This window comes from Trematomus bernacchii, unplaced genomic scaffold, assembly GCF_902827165.1.
Source record: "Trematomus bernacchii unplaced genomic scaffold, fTreBer1.1, whole genome shotgun sequence".
In the NCBI taxonomy this organism is placed as follows: domain Eukaryota; kingdom Metazoa; phylum Chordata; class Actinopteri; order Perciformes; family Nototheniidae; genus Trematomus; species Trematomus bernacchii.
The window spans coordinates 2,216,972-2,232,442 of NW_022987840.1; the positions used below are offsets into that span (position 1 = coordinate 2,216,972).

The following is a 15,471-nucleotide window of genomic DNA, read 5'->3' on the forward strand; positions in this document are numbered from 1 at the left end:
TTCACTTTTCCTTCATCGTGTTCTTCTCTGCGTAGCTCCTAAATGTGGCTGCTCAGGAAAGTTCAGAAATAGTTTCTGCTTGTTCAAAAACATCACACACAATGCCTACTGGCAACTAGTTTGGTAAAGCCTTTATACTTCACTTTGTTTTCACTTATATTTACTTCAACTTGACTGTTTCATTTATGACACTTTATGACTTCTACTGTTTGTGCATGTAAAGTATCACATTGTTGTTTCTTCCCTCTTTCTGCATTGCCTTTCATTTTGTTTCTCTTCACTTCCTCTTTGTTTCAAATTGACAAAATGATCTGATGAAACAGTTGAGTACTTGAGTGTGGAAACAAAGTCATTTTTTATATTTTCTGTTTGTCGAATATGTAAATCAACAACTCACTTTTGAAAACACATTTATATTTCATTATAACATTCTGGTTTGGAACATTGTTCTGTGAATCCCTTAGGAAATGACTGATGGGACTTGCATTAATGTAGTAAAAAGATATTCAAAACTCTATTGTGCTGAAGGCCACACCCCGGACACATCTTTCAAAAGCCATCAACATGCGACACCAGTCTGACATGACTCAGTTGTTGGACTATTACCACTGACCCTTCTATGCTGGTGAAACCTTTATTTGTTTCTTTATCCATTTCTGAAACGTAGATCAGTACTGTATATACTACTACTACTAATGTATTTATCTCTTCTTTAGAAATAGAAAATATCGTATGCTGACCATCATTGTTGGCTGTAAGGTAAGATAATTGTTTTTGAAAAAAAGTCATACAATGTCAGGCTTTTTTTTATCGGTTAATTCAGTCATTTTGTTACATATGTATATATTGTTTGTTCGTGGTAAAAATAATTTACATACCTTTAAAGACATTTTGTAATTTTGTTTTATTACTTTCTACATAAAAGGTTTTGCAAAACATATGCAAAACATTTTAAATAGTTATCAGTATATGTATATATTATATTATATTATTTCATATATATATTGCTTTCTGTTTGTAAGAATAATGTGCATACCTTTACAGAATTTCTATCAAAACAAATGCAAAATATTTTAAATAGTTATCATTAGTTAACATCTTCATGCTGGCTCCCTTATATTATCTTTGAAAGGAGGACATTATTTCCTCTTTTTAGTGATGAAACCAGTAACAGTAAGAGTACATTGCAATACAAGTTAAAGCAATAGTTTAAAAGTATGAATTTTATAAATAACTAATACTTTTCAGTAGTATTCATTATGTTTTTTAAATAAGCAGCACTGCTTCTCTACTGTGTGAAGCTTGATATTACTCAAACTGGGTTATTCTTTCAGCAACAAATATCAAACGTCACATTTGATCATATTTACTTTGTGAAGTATGAAGTGAAGTTAATATAATTCCCCCCTATAAAACATGTATTCTTCTTTAGTAGGGCTATTCATATTGTAGTAGGTAACTAGTAAATACAAATGAATAGATGTTGTGTCTGTTGTGTGGTGCCTCTGTAGGAATATCAAGCTGACAGAAAAGCATGACGGGTGCTTTAAAGGTTTTCCTCCTTCTACTTCAAGGTAGGGTTTCCAACAATTTAATGCCTTTGATGTCTTTTGATTACTCACAAAAAGTGCAAAATATGCTTTTTTGTTTATAGTTAAGGTTGTGTGTGTGCTGTTTATTTGGACGGGTTTGTTTTCTTTTAATTATGACAGTTTACATTTCTGCTTAATTATTTTTTCAAGATAAGCTACAGTGTAGTAATGGCAATGAAAATCTTACGACCCGAGCTCCTCCAACGATGCAACATATATAATAACATACAATTAAAAAAATAGTGCAAGAAGTCTATATACATGTAAATAGACTATGATATATACAAGAACAGAATATGAAATTAAATAATGTACATTAAGACGAAGTTAAATACGGTTTATTGCGGTGATAACTATTTAGATAAATAAGTAGATTGCAAGATGACAAACAGATGAATGTTTGTCGAGGCACTTAACAGAGCTCAGGTGTTTAGTCTTATGGCCTGTGGGATAAAACTGTCCCTGAGTCTGGTAGTTGTTTGAATACTTTTATTTTTTTTACCTTGGCGGATATTTAATGTATTGCTTTTATTTCACCTCAGGTAGCTTATGCTTGGAGTGGGAAATCACCATGCCTCTGAGAATAGATGGACTAACTGGATCCTGTGTGAAGGTCCCCTGCACTTTCGACTTCGACTCGCAGTTTGATGTAGATCTGGATCATACCTGCAAAGCAATTTGGATCAGAGGAAGCCTGAAAGGAACAAATGTGTTTGATTCCAGCCTCACTGGAGATCAGGCAAGGGGAAACATTCTGCAAGGAAACCTAACAGGGAACCTGCAGAACAAGGAGTGCACCACCATCTTCTACAACATGCCACCGTCCCATTCTGACTACTACTTCAGGATTCAGTGTGATAATGGGCTGAAGGCCACCTATCCAACAGGAGTCCATATCACCACTCAAAGTTTGTAATGTGTCTTTTAATTTTTTCACTTTACACATCTTTTGTTTTACCTCTTATGATTTACTTGTTTTTTTTACTCCTCAGATTCACTGGACCAACCTACCATAACTCCATCTACACTGGAGGTAGAAGAGGGGGCTCTGGTGACGTTGAGCTGCACGGCTGTAGCTCCGTGTCCCATCCTTCCCCCAGATCTGACTTGGACCCCCAGGATAGGTGACATTGAGGAGAAACATGAATCTGAATCCATGGTCTCTGTTATGAACTTCACCTCTTCTTACCTCCACAATGGACAGAATCTTTTGTGCACCGCTCTCTACAAACGACAAGCTGGCAACACCGACCTTCGGTTGGAAAAGTTTATGACCCTCCATGTTCTTTGTGAGTATGTTTCAGGCCTTTTCTTGTTGCTGAGTAGGATGTTGATTTAGTTCACATTTAATCATTCCCTTAATTTGATATAATGTGATGTTATGAAATGTTCTTCTGGGGACTCTGCAGAGTATTTGGATCAAGTTGTGTTAACTAAAACTGCAGACTTGATTATTTAATGGAAAAGCACTTCTCTAACAGGGCTGAAATAGAGGGGTATGGGGCATGGCTAGAATGGGTGATCTGTTTGGTATTTTGAGCAAAATTGAGACATATAGTATAGATGCCTAAAAATAGTATAATAGGCGACCTTTTAAGAGGTTTTTCACATTCTCCCAAAAGTTGGTAAGACTTGTATTGATTCATGAAGCCATCATAATGCTTTAATATTAACAACCTTGGTGGTGCACACAATAGGGTGTTTTGTACAGTACATTGGCATGCAGTACGGTATGTCTTTTTGACCAGTGCTATATGAGAACATTTGTTTCACTCTCACATTTGTCTGTCAACAATGTAACTACAGCCAGAAGCTGGTTAGCGTAGCACAGCACAAAGACTGGCAACAAGTGGGAAAACTAGCCTGGCTCTGTCTAAAGGTAACAAAAACAGCTTACTAGATTTTCAATCATCTCTTCCAGATCCTCCAAAGAACACATCAGTCAGCTACTCTGCTACAGTAAAAGAGGGCAGCTTGGTGAATCTGACCTGCAACAGCAATGCCAATCCAGCTGTGTACACTTGGTACAAAGTGAATGGAGGTCAGGTGACCGATGTGGGTTCGGGGAAAAGGTTTTCCACCACTGTCTCAGAAGTTGACAGACAGTTTTACTGTAAAGTCAGTAACAGATACGGAACCCAAAACTCATCCATCACTCAGATAGACGTACAATGTAAGTCTGATTAAAAAACAGTCAGACAGATGATACATATTGACCAGCAACATTTAAAAATATATTTCTGTTTGTTTTATTTAGTTCCTCCCAAGGAAACTACAATTATCATTCAGCCTAAAGGTCCACTTTTGGAGGGCAGCTCTGTTTCTCTGCTTTGTAAAAGCCGGGCCAACCCACCTGTGACCAACTACACCTGGTACAAAGGTGATGAAGAGGAAAAGGAGGCTGGATCAAGTTTGGTTTTAAATGATGTCAAACCAAGCAGCAGTGGTGACTACTACTGTGCAGCAAAAAATGATCATGGGGACCAAAATTCAACACTGATTCGGCTGGACATTCAGTGTAAGTTGATTTTCACCGTAAAGACATTGATTTACACTGTCAAGTTCAACAGACTGAATATGGCTCTACTGTATATCTGTGGTCACCCAAACATGGTCTCTGAGGCCAATACTGACAGTAAATATGAGGAAAACACAGACACTCATCACGAGGTCACAATATCCATCGATCCAGCAGAGCAATAGCCTATAGGCAAAACACAGAAGATCAACAAAATATATGACATAAAATGAACTTACCAAAGCTGAAGTAGATGGTCAACTTCATTCATTTTCTTTCCGTTTTACTGATTTTAATCGCTATACGCTGCTCTCTCTCGTCTCCTCTTCACAACTACACTTTTCGCGGCACACGTACTTACAGCCAATCAGCTCTCTGAATTATAAGATGACGTTTTGGTGGGGTTGCCAGCACTTTGCCCGACTTGTGATAATTTTTTTGCCGCACACAATGAATACAAAAAGACTCTGAGCATGCGCAGTGTAGTTTTCACAGTATATGTTCATTTCTACAGCGAGAGAGAGGGGCAGCCGAGAGCTTGCCCCACATCGCTCAACACGGCAATAGGCACACTGTGGACACTAATCAGAACAACACAGACTAAAACAGCAATGTAGAGACGAATCAGACGACTAAACATGATCTTTAACATATATTTTATACATATTTTTTATACATATTTTTGAATTATTATTTTAATTCATTTCTGCTGACAGTATGTGGGGCTGTGCCTAATGCCCTGCCCCTGATAACGAGTCGCCACTGTGTTATATACATATAATGCATATAATGGCACTGTTCTAGCGGTAAACACTGAAAAAATAACATGTCAAGCTATGTGCTGCATACATCAGAAACAATGTGTGACATGTTGTGGAAGTCATATGGTCTTTGTTTACATTAGCAAGCATACTCAGAGCTAACACTGTACTGGAGAGAATATGTGTAAAGAAGCCGGATATAAAAGGTACTGTCCTTGAGGTAAACCCACAAGAGAGAAAGCGTTTGAGCTCCATACTGTTTCAGAAATATTGCCTAATATAGTTTGGAACATAATATGGCGTTTAATCAAGGCAGCGTTCAGCAGAGTTTCTGCAGTTAGACAGCCTTCTCTTGACAGAGCTCACCGCTTGCATGCAGACGCTCCGAAGGGGCGTGGCCAGCAGCAGCTCGGTTACATTTAAAGGGCCAGACCCAGAATCAGCACTTTTGTAACAGGGTTGAAATAGAGGGGTATGAGGCATGCTACAATGGGTGATCTGTTAGGTATTTTGAGCAAAACTCTAAAGACACATGTTTTGTATAGATATGGCCCTATAATATATTGTTCAAATATTCCATAATAGGTGAGCTTCAAATCATATGAGGATGTTGTGTTTGGTTTCTTTTCTTTTGTTTTATTATTAAGATGTTATTTCCAAACACAGAGAATGAAGTGGTTGTTGTCTCAGTTTTCTAAAAAAGGCAACTCAAAATGTAAATGTGTTTTTACATAGACTGTGATTCCCAAACTGTGCTTCTTGTACCATTGGTGGTAAGCAACTCCAACTGGCCTAAATCCTTATCTTAAAACCAAGACATTCTTTTTTATTTTGAAGTGACTGACATAGCATGAACTATTAACATCAGCTAAACACTATGCTTTTCAGATCTCCCTAAGAACACCTCGGTGTCTGTTGACCCCTCTGGTCCGGTGCAGGACGGCAACTCTGTAACTCTGACCTGCACAAGCATCGCCAATCCAGCAGCAGTGAACTTCACCTGGTTCAGAGTGGCTGGAATAGAGGAGAAGGTGATGGGCTCTGAGAGAGACCTCACCTTCAATGTGACCAAACTCTCAGAAGATCAGTATTACTGTGAAGCTCTGAATGTCCACGGACCTGGCATCTCAGAGCGTGTCAGCTTTGACGTCACATGTGAGATTAATACACTTGTTTAATTAAAGGCAATCCTTTGTTTCCATTAAACAAAATCAAATTACTTCTTTGTCTCAGTTCCTCCAGAGATCCTGTCTTCTTCCCGTTGCATCAAGATTTCATCCACGATCAGATGTTCCTGCTACAGCCAGGGGAACCCGCCTCCCTCCCTGGTTTGGAAGTTGGCCGGAGAGCCTGTCACTCACTCTGCTGCCATCCCAATCAGGGAAGAGTCCCTGGGGAACGTGGGCATGAAGAGCATCATCACCCTGTACGATCTGGACGAAGACACGCTCTCTCTAGTCTGCCTCAGCATCAACTCACTGGGCTTTGACAGTTTTGCTTTTAACATGTCGCTTAGCAAAGGTAGAGGAATTGCGAGATGGTGAATTTGTATTTGTTTGGTTTTTCTGCATAATCTGCCTCTCTGGTTTTAATGATCAATGTGTTTTGTGGGGACTTTTCAGGCCTCCACTTGTTGTCTTTTGGGATCGGTTTTGTAGTGGCAGCTCTGGGGATGCTGCTGGTGTGTGTACCGCTGCTGATAATCTACTACCGGTGAGAGACAACCTTTTTTTCAAAGCTTGTTTAAAAAAAATTGTAAACACATTTTGAGGTTGTCATCAGGGGTGTAACTTGACTGGTGACCAGGCTGGCAGCACATTTAAGCAGTATAGCCTTGGCCACCTCAGAACATTGCTAAATATCACCATGAAATGAAAGACTTTAATATAAAATTATAATAAATGACTCGATATTGTTGTGTGTGTTACTTTTAGGAAAGGAAAAGTCATCTCTTCCTCGGACAAGGGAAAGGCGGAGACATGCAACCCTGTAGATACTAATGTGGTGAGTTCATGTTTTGCACATATCGGCAGATGCATTAAAACAGGAAGCTTCACTTCACGTAATTATATACTATGTCAAAAAGGCATTGTATGTTTAAAAACGTATATTCTTAAAACTCATGATATAGTATGTTCTACAAAGTCATTGTCATCTATAAAATGCCTTCAAAAGTATTTGTTTTGTATGCCATGACAAAATGTCAAAAATAATCAGTCAGTAATCAGTAAAGCATGCAGAACAAAGTGCTTTAGAACATGGTTCATATGAATAAAAACTGAAATATAATGCAAAGATAATAAAAAATAAGAAGTTAGTAAAACACAATAGATACAAGTGAAAGTATATAAAAAGCTAACATGAGATGAAAAAATGAAACCTAATTAATAAACATACTAATCATAATAATAAAAAAAGAGCACCAAAGGTCATAAGTCCAACTTTAATTTGTGGAAAAAAGCCCTTAAAGAAGTCCGTCAGGTATGCCATACAAATGTAATAAGTTGCAGTATAGTATGTTATAAAAGTATTTCAGAATTAAGTGTCATAAAAATGTTCTAATTGATAATATAGTATGCCATGAAAAATGTGTAAAATGTCATAGTATTTTGTTCTAAAATAAATTCACCGTATAGTATTTCCGTATATATGTAAAAATAAAACATAGTATATTATGCCATATAGATGTCTCATGGTATGACATACACAATGGAATTTAATTTTTAAAAAGTGGGCCATAGAATGTCAAAAACATAATTGAATGACATTTAAAAAAAGGAAACGATGAACGGCTGGTTTATTGGCAAACGAGCTTATTTCCCAAAAGTGTTCTGTTTAACAATGGGCCTTATTGTGCACTACTACCTCCTTTGCTACATCACTAAAGTAACTCTTTTGTTTCTGTAGATGAACTCTTCAAAAGTGGATGTGATTTATGCTAATAAAGCTTTTTTGGAAGAGAAAGAAGTAGCTGAGGAGGAACTCCATTACGTCAATGTGGACTTTGCTAAACTGCAGGCCCATTCAAAGGGTAAGCCTGGGGAAGGGGAGATTAGAGGCCTGGACTCAAAGACGGAGTATGCTGAGATCCGTCTGCAGTCCAGAGGAAGCATCGGAGGAGATGCAGAGGAAGAAGAGAACGTTTCTGACACTCAATTGGAACAAGAGAAGACACCTTAGTCTCATAGACCTTGAGGTGAAATGTTTATGGCTGACGTTTAAGGGAAATGTTAGTGAAACACAGCAATGTGCGCTTCAAACTGCTACAGGACTTCACCATATAAGCAGATCCCCGCTGAGATAAAACTGCAGAAGCGGTAGTAGAAACTGCTCTGCATGCAACCTATTTAAAACGTAGTCACACTTGTTGCTTCAAGTTTAGTTCTGGACTTTTGTAACTGTACCCCTTTTTTTGTGTCCATAAGATGCATAGCAAAACAATATCACCATACAATGAATACATACTGTATAGCAGGTAGTTACCCTGGAATTTCCTCCTTTGAAATCATGACTTTTACTATATTTAATATTTGAATGCTATTTTGTCTTCCTGATTTTACATTAAAAACCTTTGCAAAGCGTGAAAGAAGCAGCTGGACATAGCTTGTCACACTTTTTTATAGATATTTATTTTTCCAAAATACAAAAACAAAGACATTTTGTTGGCAGTTATACAACAGCGGAATTCAAAACCCTTCCCTTCAAAGCCGCTGTGCTAGGGTTGGCACTGGTCTCTCCTAGACCTACACATAGCAGTCACTATGTACTGTAGTATATTCCCCTCAAAGCTGCAGGGTTTAAGGGGAATGGCTTTTGGGGCTGTTCCCTGGCCTTCACATCGCAGCCAGTTTCACTACTGTAGGTAGTACATTCCCCTCAAAGCCACAGTGTTTAAGGGGAATGGCCACGTGGCAGCTTCGCCAGGCCCTCAACTTATCAGACTAACATCACCAGCGTCAGGCTCTCAGTTCACACAGTTTTGGGGGATGAGTATCCAATCTCCATGCAGTGTTGGGGGATAGTTATGTAATCATCACTCAATGTTCTATGTATATATGTGGAGTGATGAGGCACGAGCCTAGACGCCAAACAAAAATGATATGCTTCTTCTAATAAACATATCAAGAAACAAGTGACTTATCTGACTGATATGGGGCGAAGCCTGCAAGCTAGTTCAGGCAGTCAACTCGCCAATGATACATTAACACGTGACTCGCCTCGTCCCTCTTACAACCAACCATTCTCCTAAACATGCCACTCTATTTAAGCTGCCAGATCTGCCTGCCTCTGCCTCGCTAATGCTGCTGCTGCTACGACTGCTATCATGTTGCTACTGCTCGCCTGCCCCAGCTTCCACCTGTAGGCTCTGGAATAGTTATCTATTCATCTCTCAATTCTCTATGTAAATCTGTGGAATGAAGAGGCCCGACGCCAAACTTAAACTATATGCTGCTTCTAATAAACATATCAAGAAACACGCGAGTTGTGTGACTGAAATAAGATTTAGACATAACAAAATGATCCCCAATGCTGTAATGTAATAAGCTGAGATATGTCGAAAGCAACCTTTTCTTCTGCTTCTGGGAAATTAATGACAGAACTTAAGAGTAGTAATAAAACAAAAAAGCTTAAAATGAACTATCGTTACAAAATATTTATCTTATATAATAATAATAATAATAATAAGGCTTTATTTATATATCACTTTTCATAAGGCAGGTGTAGCTCAAAGTGCTTTACAAAATGGCAAACATCACAAATTATATAAAATGTCTGATCAAAGATCCACCTCATCAGCTGATTCTGTACCTGGACCCATGACTCTGTGGATAAACTGTGACACGAGGAGGTGCACTGGCTCCAGATGTTGAACAGATGTGTACGAACGCAGTGGGGGAAACTGTTACTTGATGCTTGAGTGGCGGCTGAGGTTCAACGCTGAACCAGCTGCAAGCCTTCAGCAGTTTAACACATCAGCCTGCAGCTGGGAGTCTGTTCCTGCCAGGTTTCTCTTTGAGCCTGAGCTCCCCCTGCTGGTCTGAGCAACACCTGCCGATATGCCATCCAATATAACAATACATATATTTAGTTTAGTTTATTTATTTATAGTGTTGTGGACAGTCCCCATCGATGAACTGTCACAAAAACAGTAAATGGAGCAGCTTTAGCCGACATGGCTAATTTCCAGCTGTTGTCCCCGGCCAGATGGTAATAGACAAAATCACAATATATCAACAGCATTAGTTATAAAATAAAAAGGATGAAAGACAAGTGGATACAAGCGAAAGGATAAGAGAGGATAAAAGAGAACAATAAACAACACACGTTACTACATACAGTACATGTCACATATAGCACATCACAATCACATAACAGAAACGAGGGGCAACATCCATGATCGCAACATGCAACACAACATGTAACACACACGCCATACTCAACACAAACTAGTGTGTGCAGGTGTAGTTCTCAGTGAACCATGTTTTTAAAGGGCTCATGGCCATTTCCACTGATCATAATTCCATTGTTGAGGTATACTAAAATAGATTTATACTGTGCAATTTTCCAAACTCACATTGGTTTTGCATACAGCATCTCTGTAAAGTATGTGTATTCAGCAGTATTCACTCTCTCCACTAAACGGCTCGTTGGAGCTCTTGCCCCCCCCTCCCTGTGAGCCTAGTGTGCTCCGATTGGTCAGCTCGGCCACTCTGTTCTGATTAGTCAACCACCAGAGAGGCTCCGCCCATGTCTAACAGTGCTTTTTTCGGCTCGCTGTCAGCGGAACAACAGTCTTATAATGTTCTCGGTACTGCCGTATATTTTATACGCTAACTAACCGAACTGTACCTACAACTGTTGTTATAGAAGAGTAAGTTATTTTTACCTGTAATAAACTACTACTGTTTGATGAGAAATCAAATCATGGTTTGCTATATATGAATGATATGTTATAGGAGCAAATAATTCAGGGAAGAAAGGATAGGCCTACTAAGTATTTCCATCAAACTTTATTTTTAGAAATGTACAAAATGAACATGCGTAAATATACATAATATATACTCTGTATATCATCCATTCCTCCCCTTATAGGCGTTTTCGGCATCTTGCCTATCGCAGCTTTGTAAGCGGCTGCCGGGGCTTTTTAGGACGAGGCATCAGAGTGGGTCATCCCGTGTGTGTGTTGTCCGCCAGATACGCCAGGAGTTTCCTGATCTGGCTGGACGAAATCAAATGCAAATCACAAAATATTAGAGAAACTTAGTTGTTTTAGATTCGTTAGTAGTAGTTGTATCTATCTAATCTATCTATCTAATCAACACAGTTAGCTTGAGGTAGCCTAGTTGTTTAGCTATGTAGCATACACGCTATGAACGGTAGCTTGGTAGCATACACGCCAGGAACGCCAACTATAATGTACTGACCGTACGGTAAATCACCCGGAGTATACTGTCTATGAGTATTTCGTGTGTGAATGCAGACATTCTCCTGCTATGAGATACATGTATGTAAGGCCATCTGCTGATATTAGAGTTGATATATGGAAACGCTAGCAGTCCGACACACGTTTACACATTTAAACAGTCGTGGTAGATACCTTGTTTGATAAATACACAAATAACAATGTAAACTTACAGGTTGTGTACCCGAATCTTCCCCTGCTCCAAACGATCCAAACAAACTAGGAATAGCATCGTCCTTCAGTTTCAAATGCTGTGCATATCCGGCCTCAAACTGGGCAATGTTTTGGAAGCTTTCGACTGTGAAATGCCGCGCACACAGTAACGTTCTTCGAACCTCTGAAGGAACAGTGTTAAACAGAAATTTCAACCACTGACTTCGTCGTGGTTCTTCCGTCGGTAGGACAAACAGCTCAGATTTCTCCTCACATTTCAGGAAACAGGTCCTTGGCATTGGCATGACTGGATCGATTGTGAACTGAACCAGAGCTTCCAACAGTAAATGTTAGGCTGGCAGAGGGTGTGGCCAGCACCGCTGTGTGTGGCCATAGCTCTTCGGGATTGGTCCATTTCGTTCCGGGTACCGCATGACATCATGCCGTACCCGGAACTAAATGGAAGACTCAAATGGGCAGTGACGTATCTCCAACGAGGCGTTTTGGGGAGGTATTTTCTGTGTTAGAGTTTTACTCGTTACAGGGTGTACTTTGAGGGTTTTGACTCTGCACACCGTTTACATGCATAAAAACCTTCATAACACACAAGGGGACGGGTAATAACCGGAAAAGCATGACATGGGCCCTTTAAGTGAGCTGTGAAGGTGGTATGTGTATGTATGTCTTTGATTTGAGTGGGTAGTGAGTTCCAGTTTTGTATTGCTGTGACCGAGAATGATGACTGACCATAAGTACTCTTCCTGAATGGGACTGATAGGTTGCGACGTGTGGAGCTTCTAGTGGTCAGTCTGGTGTTGTTACGATGAGTAACCAATGAGTTAAGAGGTGGAGGGGCTGTGTTGTGCAGGATTTTGTACACCAGAACGATGTTCCGATACTTTATTCAATCTTCCCAACTCAGGATGTTATGCTTGTTGAGGATGGTACAGTGATGGGAGCTGTTAGGTTTCTGGTCCAGTACTTTGAGGGTTTGTTTGTACAGGGTTGCTAGTGGCTTCAGTGTGGAGCTGTTAGTTTGCCCCCAGCTTGTGAGACAGTATGTTAGATGTGACATGATCATGGCATTCATGTATAATTTGGCAGCATTCAATGTCATTGTGTTTCTTATGTATTTAAAATTTGCTAGGCTAAACTTTACTCTTTGGGTCACTTTTTTGGCTTGTGTTTTGAATGTTAAATTAGAGTCAATAATGATTCCAAGGTACTTAACCTGAGGCACAATATCAATATTTTCACCTGAGATGCTTATATTTGACACAATGTTGCATTTTCTTTTTGTGAAAAACATTCCTACTGTTTTGTTTACATTACAGTGGACCTATCATGCTATATTTGAATGATATAGTGTAGGACCATACCTACAGTATATAAGGCATATTTATACTTTTTTTTTTTCAAAATACCAAACAGATCATGCATTTTAGCCATGCCTCATTTCGCTCAATTTGACAATTTATAGCTCTGTTTTTGCATGGGTTGATTATGTGAGCAACAGCACCATCTAGAGGCCTGGCATATGTACTACAGCGTCTCCAGCGCTTTCGAACGGCAATGCCGTGGTTGTCTCCTCCTGATTGGTGGAGTTGGCCCAATAGCCGTAGCGCCACTTTCCTGACGTCAGGAAAGTGTTCAAATCTGGATCAGTTTTTATCAGATCCGTTGCAGCGCCTTTTTTAGAGATTTGGGTATGGAGGAAAATAGAGAGGGTTGTGTTTTCTGACACTTGGTGAGTTCCCTGGAACACCGGGGACACATATTCATGTATAAAAGACGTACAAAAGTGCATTTTGCATGATAGGTCCCCTTAAAGCTGAAGACAGGAGCGGTGTAGCCAGCTAGTGATCAGCACTGAAGCTGAGGTCAGTTTATCAGCAGCCTTTTGCTTTGTATTGGCATGCACATATATCACAGTGTCATCGGCATATAGCTGTGTTTCCACATCAGGACAGACAGATGGCAGGTCATTAATATATAGGGTAAAAAGAAGTGGACCAAGTATTGAACCTTGTGGTACTCCGGTGCTTAAGTCTAGAGCTGGAGAGAGTCGTAATTTGATTAGACTGTGTGCTGAGTCACTATTTCTGTTTAGTCTTGGATTGTTTCATAGGTCCATATCCTGTCTATTTGTTTTCATAAATTACATTTTAATGAATTAAGTCAGTTGGAAATGTACATGGGTTTGATATGCAAACAAATGAAGGCATACACTGTTATGAATCCACTATTAATAATAATAATAGCTTGCATTTATATAGCACCTTTCAAGGGACCCAAGGTCGCTGTACAGTAATAGGGCAAAAACAAACATAACAAAACAAAAGTCAGACAGACAAAACAACAGATCGATTAGGGGCCGAAAGCCTTGGCAAACAGATGGGTCTTGAGGGCCCTTTTGAAGGCGTCGAGTGTGGGGATGTTGCGAATCTCCGCAGGGAGAGCGTTCCAGAGGGTGGGGGCTGCCACACTGTAGGCTCTGTCCCCGAAGGTTCGCAGTTTGGTGCGGGGGGTGGTGAGCAGGCCAGAGTCTGAGGACCGCAGGTTCCGGGGTGGGGCATGTGGGTGAAGGATGTCCGATAGGTACTGGGGGGCAAGGGCATGGAGGGACTTGTAGGTGAGGAGGGGTACTTTGTAAGATATACGGGACTTGACCGGCAACCAGTGTAGGTGGATGAGGGTGGGAGTGATGTGCTGCCACGGCTTTGTGTGTGTGAGTACCCTAGCAGCACAGTTTTGGACATACTGGAGCCTGTCCAGGTTTTTTTTGGGAACCCCGAACAGGACACCATTGCAGTAGTCCAAGCGGGTGGTGACAAATGCATATATTAGGGTTTCGGCAACCGACTCCGAAAGTGACGGTCGGAGTCTGGCAATGTTCCTCAGGTGGAAAAAGGCCGATTTGGTAACAGATTTGACGTGGGAATGGAAGGAAAGGGTGGAGTCAAGGATGACACCCAGGTTGCGGGCTTCAGGAGATGGGGAGATGGAGCAGCCGTCGACCTCGAGGATGAAGTCACCAACCTTCTGGAGCAGGGCCTTGGGTGCCACAACCATGAGCTCTGTTTTCTTGCTGTTTAGTTTGAGATAGTTGGAAGACATCCATGTTTTGATGTCATGCAGGCAGTTGATGAGAGACTGAGGGGGGAGCTGGGAGGATGGAGTGGTGCTGAGATACAGTTGGGTATCATCAGCGTAACAGTGGAAATTGAGCCCATGATGTCGGATGATCTGGCCGAGGGGGAGCATGTAAATGGTGAACAGGAGGGGGCCAAGCACAGAGCCCTGGGGTACACCGTGGTGGACTGGGGCCGGGGGTGAGTTTGAGCCACTGATGGAGACAAACTGTTTCCTGTTATGGAGGTAGGATGTGTATTAAATGTTTATTCATAAAAAGTGTGTTCTAATTGGCAATTTGTTCAACTTAATAATAACAATGGCACACACATATCTTAATTATCTTCCCATCATGCAGTCTTTGATTCATATTTAGCTATTTTGCAATGTATATTTTAAGCGTAATACATATCTATCTTTATTTATTTCCAACAAATATGTGAGCGGGCTTGCATCAAATCATGCACACACACACACTCCCACATCCCTGAAACCTGCGTAACTTATTACCAGTTTTTTTTGTTAAGTATTTTAACGACGTCCACTATTTCCTTGCAGTGCAGTGTGCAAATCGCAACACCTTTTATGGATCTGGATCTGGTCTCTCTGTAGGAATATCAAGCTGACAGAAAAGCATGACGGGTGATTTCAAAGTTTTCCTCCTTCTACTTCAAGGTAGGGTTTCCAACAATTTAATGCCTAAAATAAAAAATAGTGCAAAATATGCTTTTTTGTTTAAAATTAAGGTTTTGTGTGTGTGTGCTGTTCATTTGGACGGGTTTGTTTTCTTTTAATTATGACAGTTTACATTTCTGCTTAATTTTTTTTTTCAAGATAAGCTACAGTGTAGAA

The 15,471-nt window shown here is 40.2% G+C and overlaps 1 protein-coding gene across 1 annotated transcript; it reads left to right on the forward strand.

Annotated features, from left to right (window-relative positions):
• Positions 1-662: 662 nt before the first annotated feature.
• Positions 663-8,463, forward strand: LOC117468589 (myelin-associated glycoprotein-like). The gene is made up of 11 exons (XM_034112803.1): positions 663-759; positions 1,512-1,574; positions 2,135-2,500; positions 2,585-2,881; positions 3,514-3,765; positions 3,850-4,110; positions 5,760-6,026; positions 6,105-6,392; positions 6,494-6,584; positions 6,806-6,875; positions 7,779-8,463. The coding sequence occupies exons 2-11, from the start codon at positions 1,535-1,537 to the stop codon at positions 8,049-8,051; spliced, it is 2,205 nt and encodes a 734-aa protein (XP_033968694.1). The 5' UTR covers positions 663-759; positions 1,512-1,534; the 3' UTR covers positions 8,052-8,463.
• Positions 8,464-15,471: the final 7,008 nt, after the last annotated feature.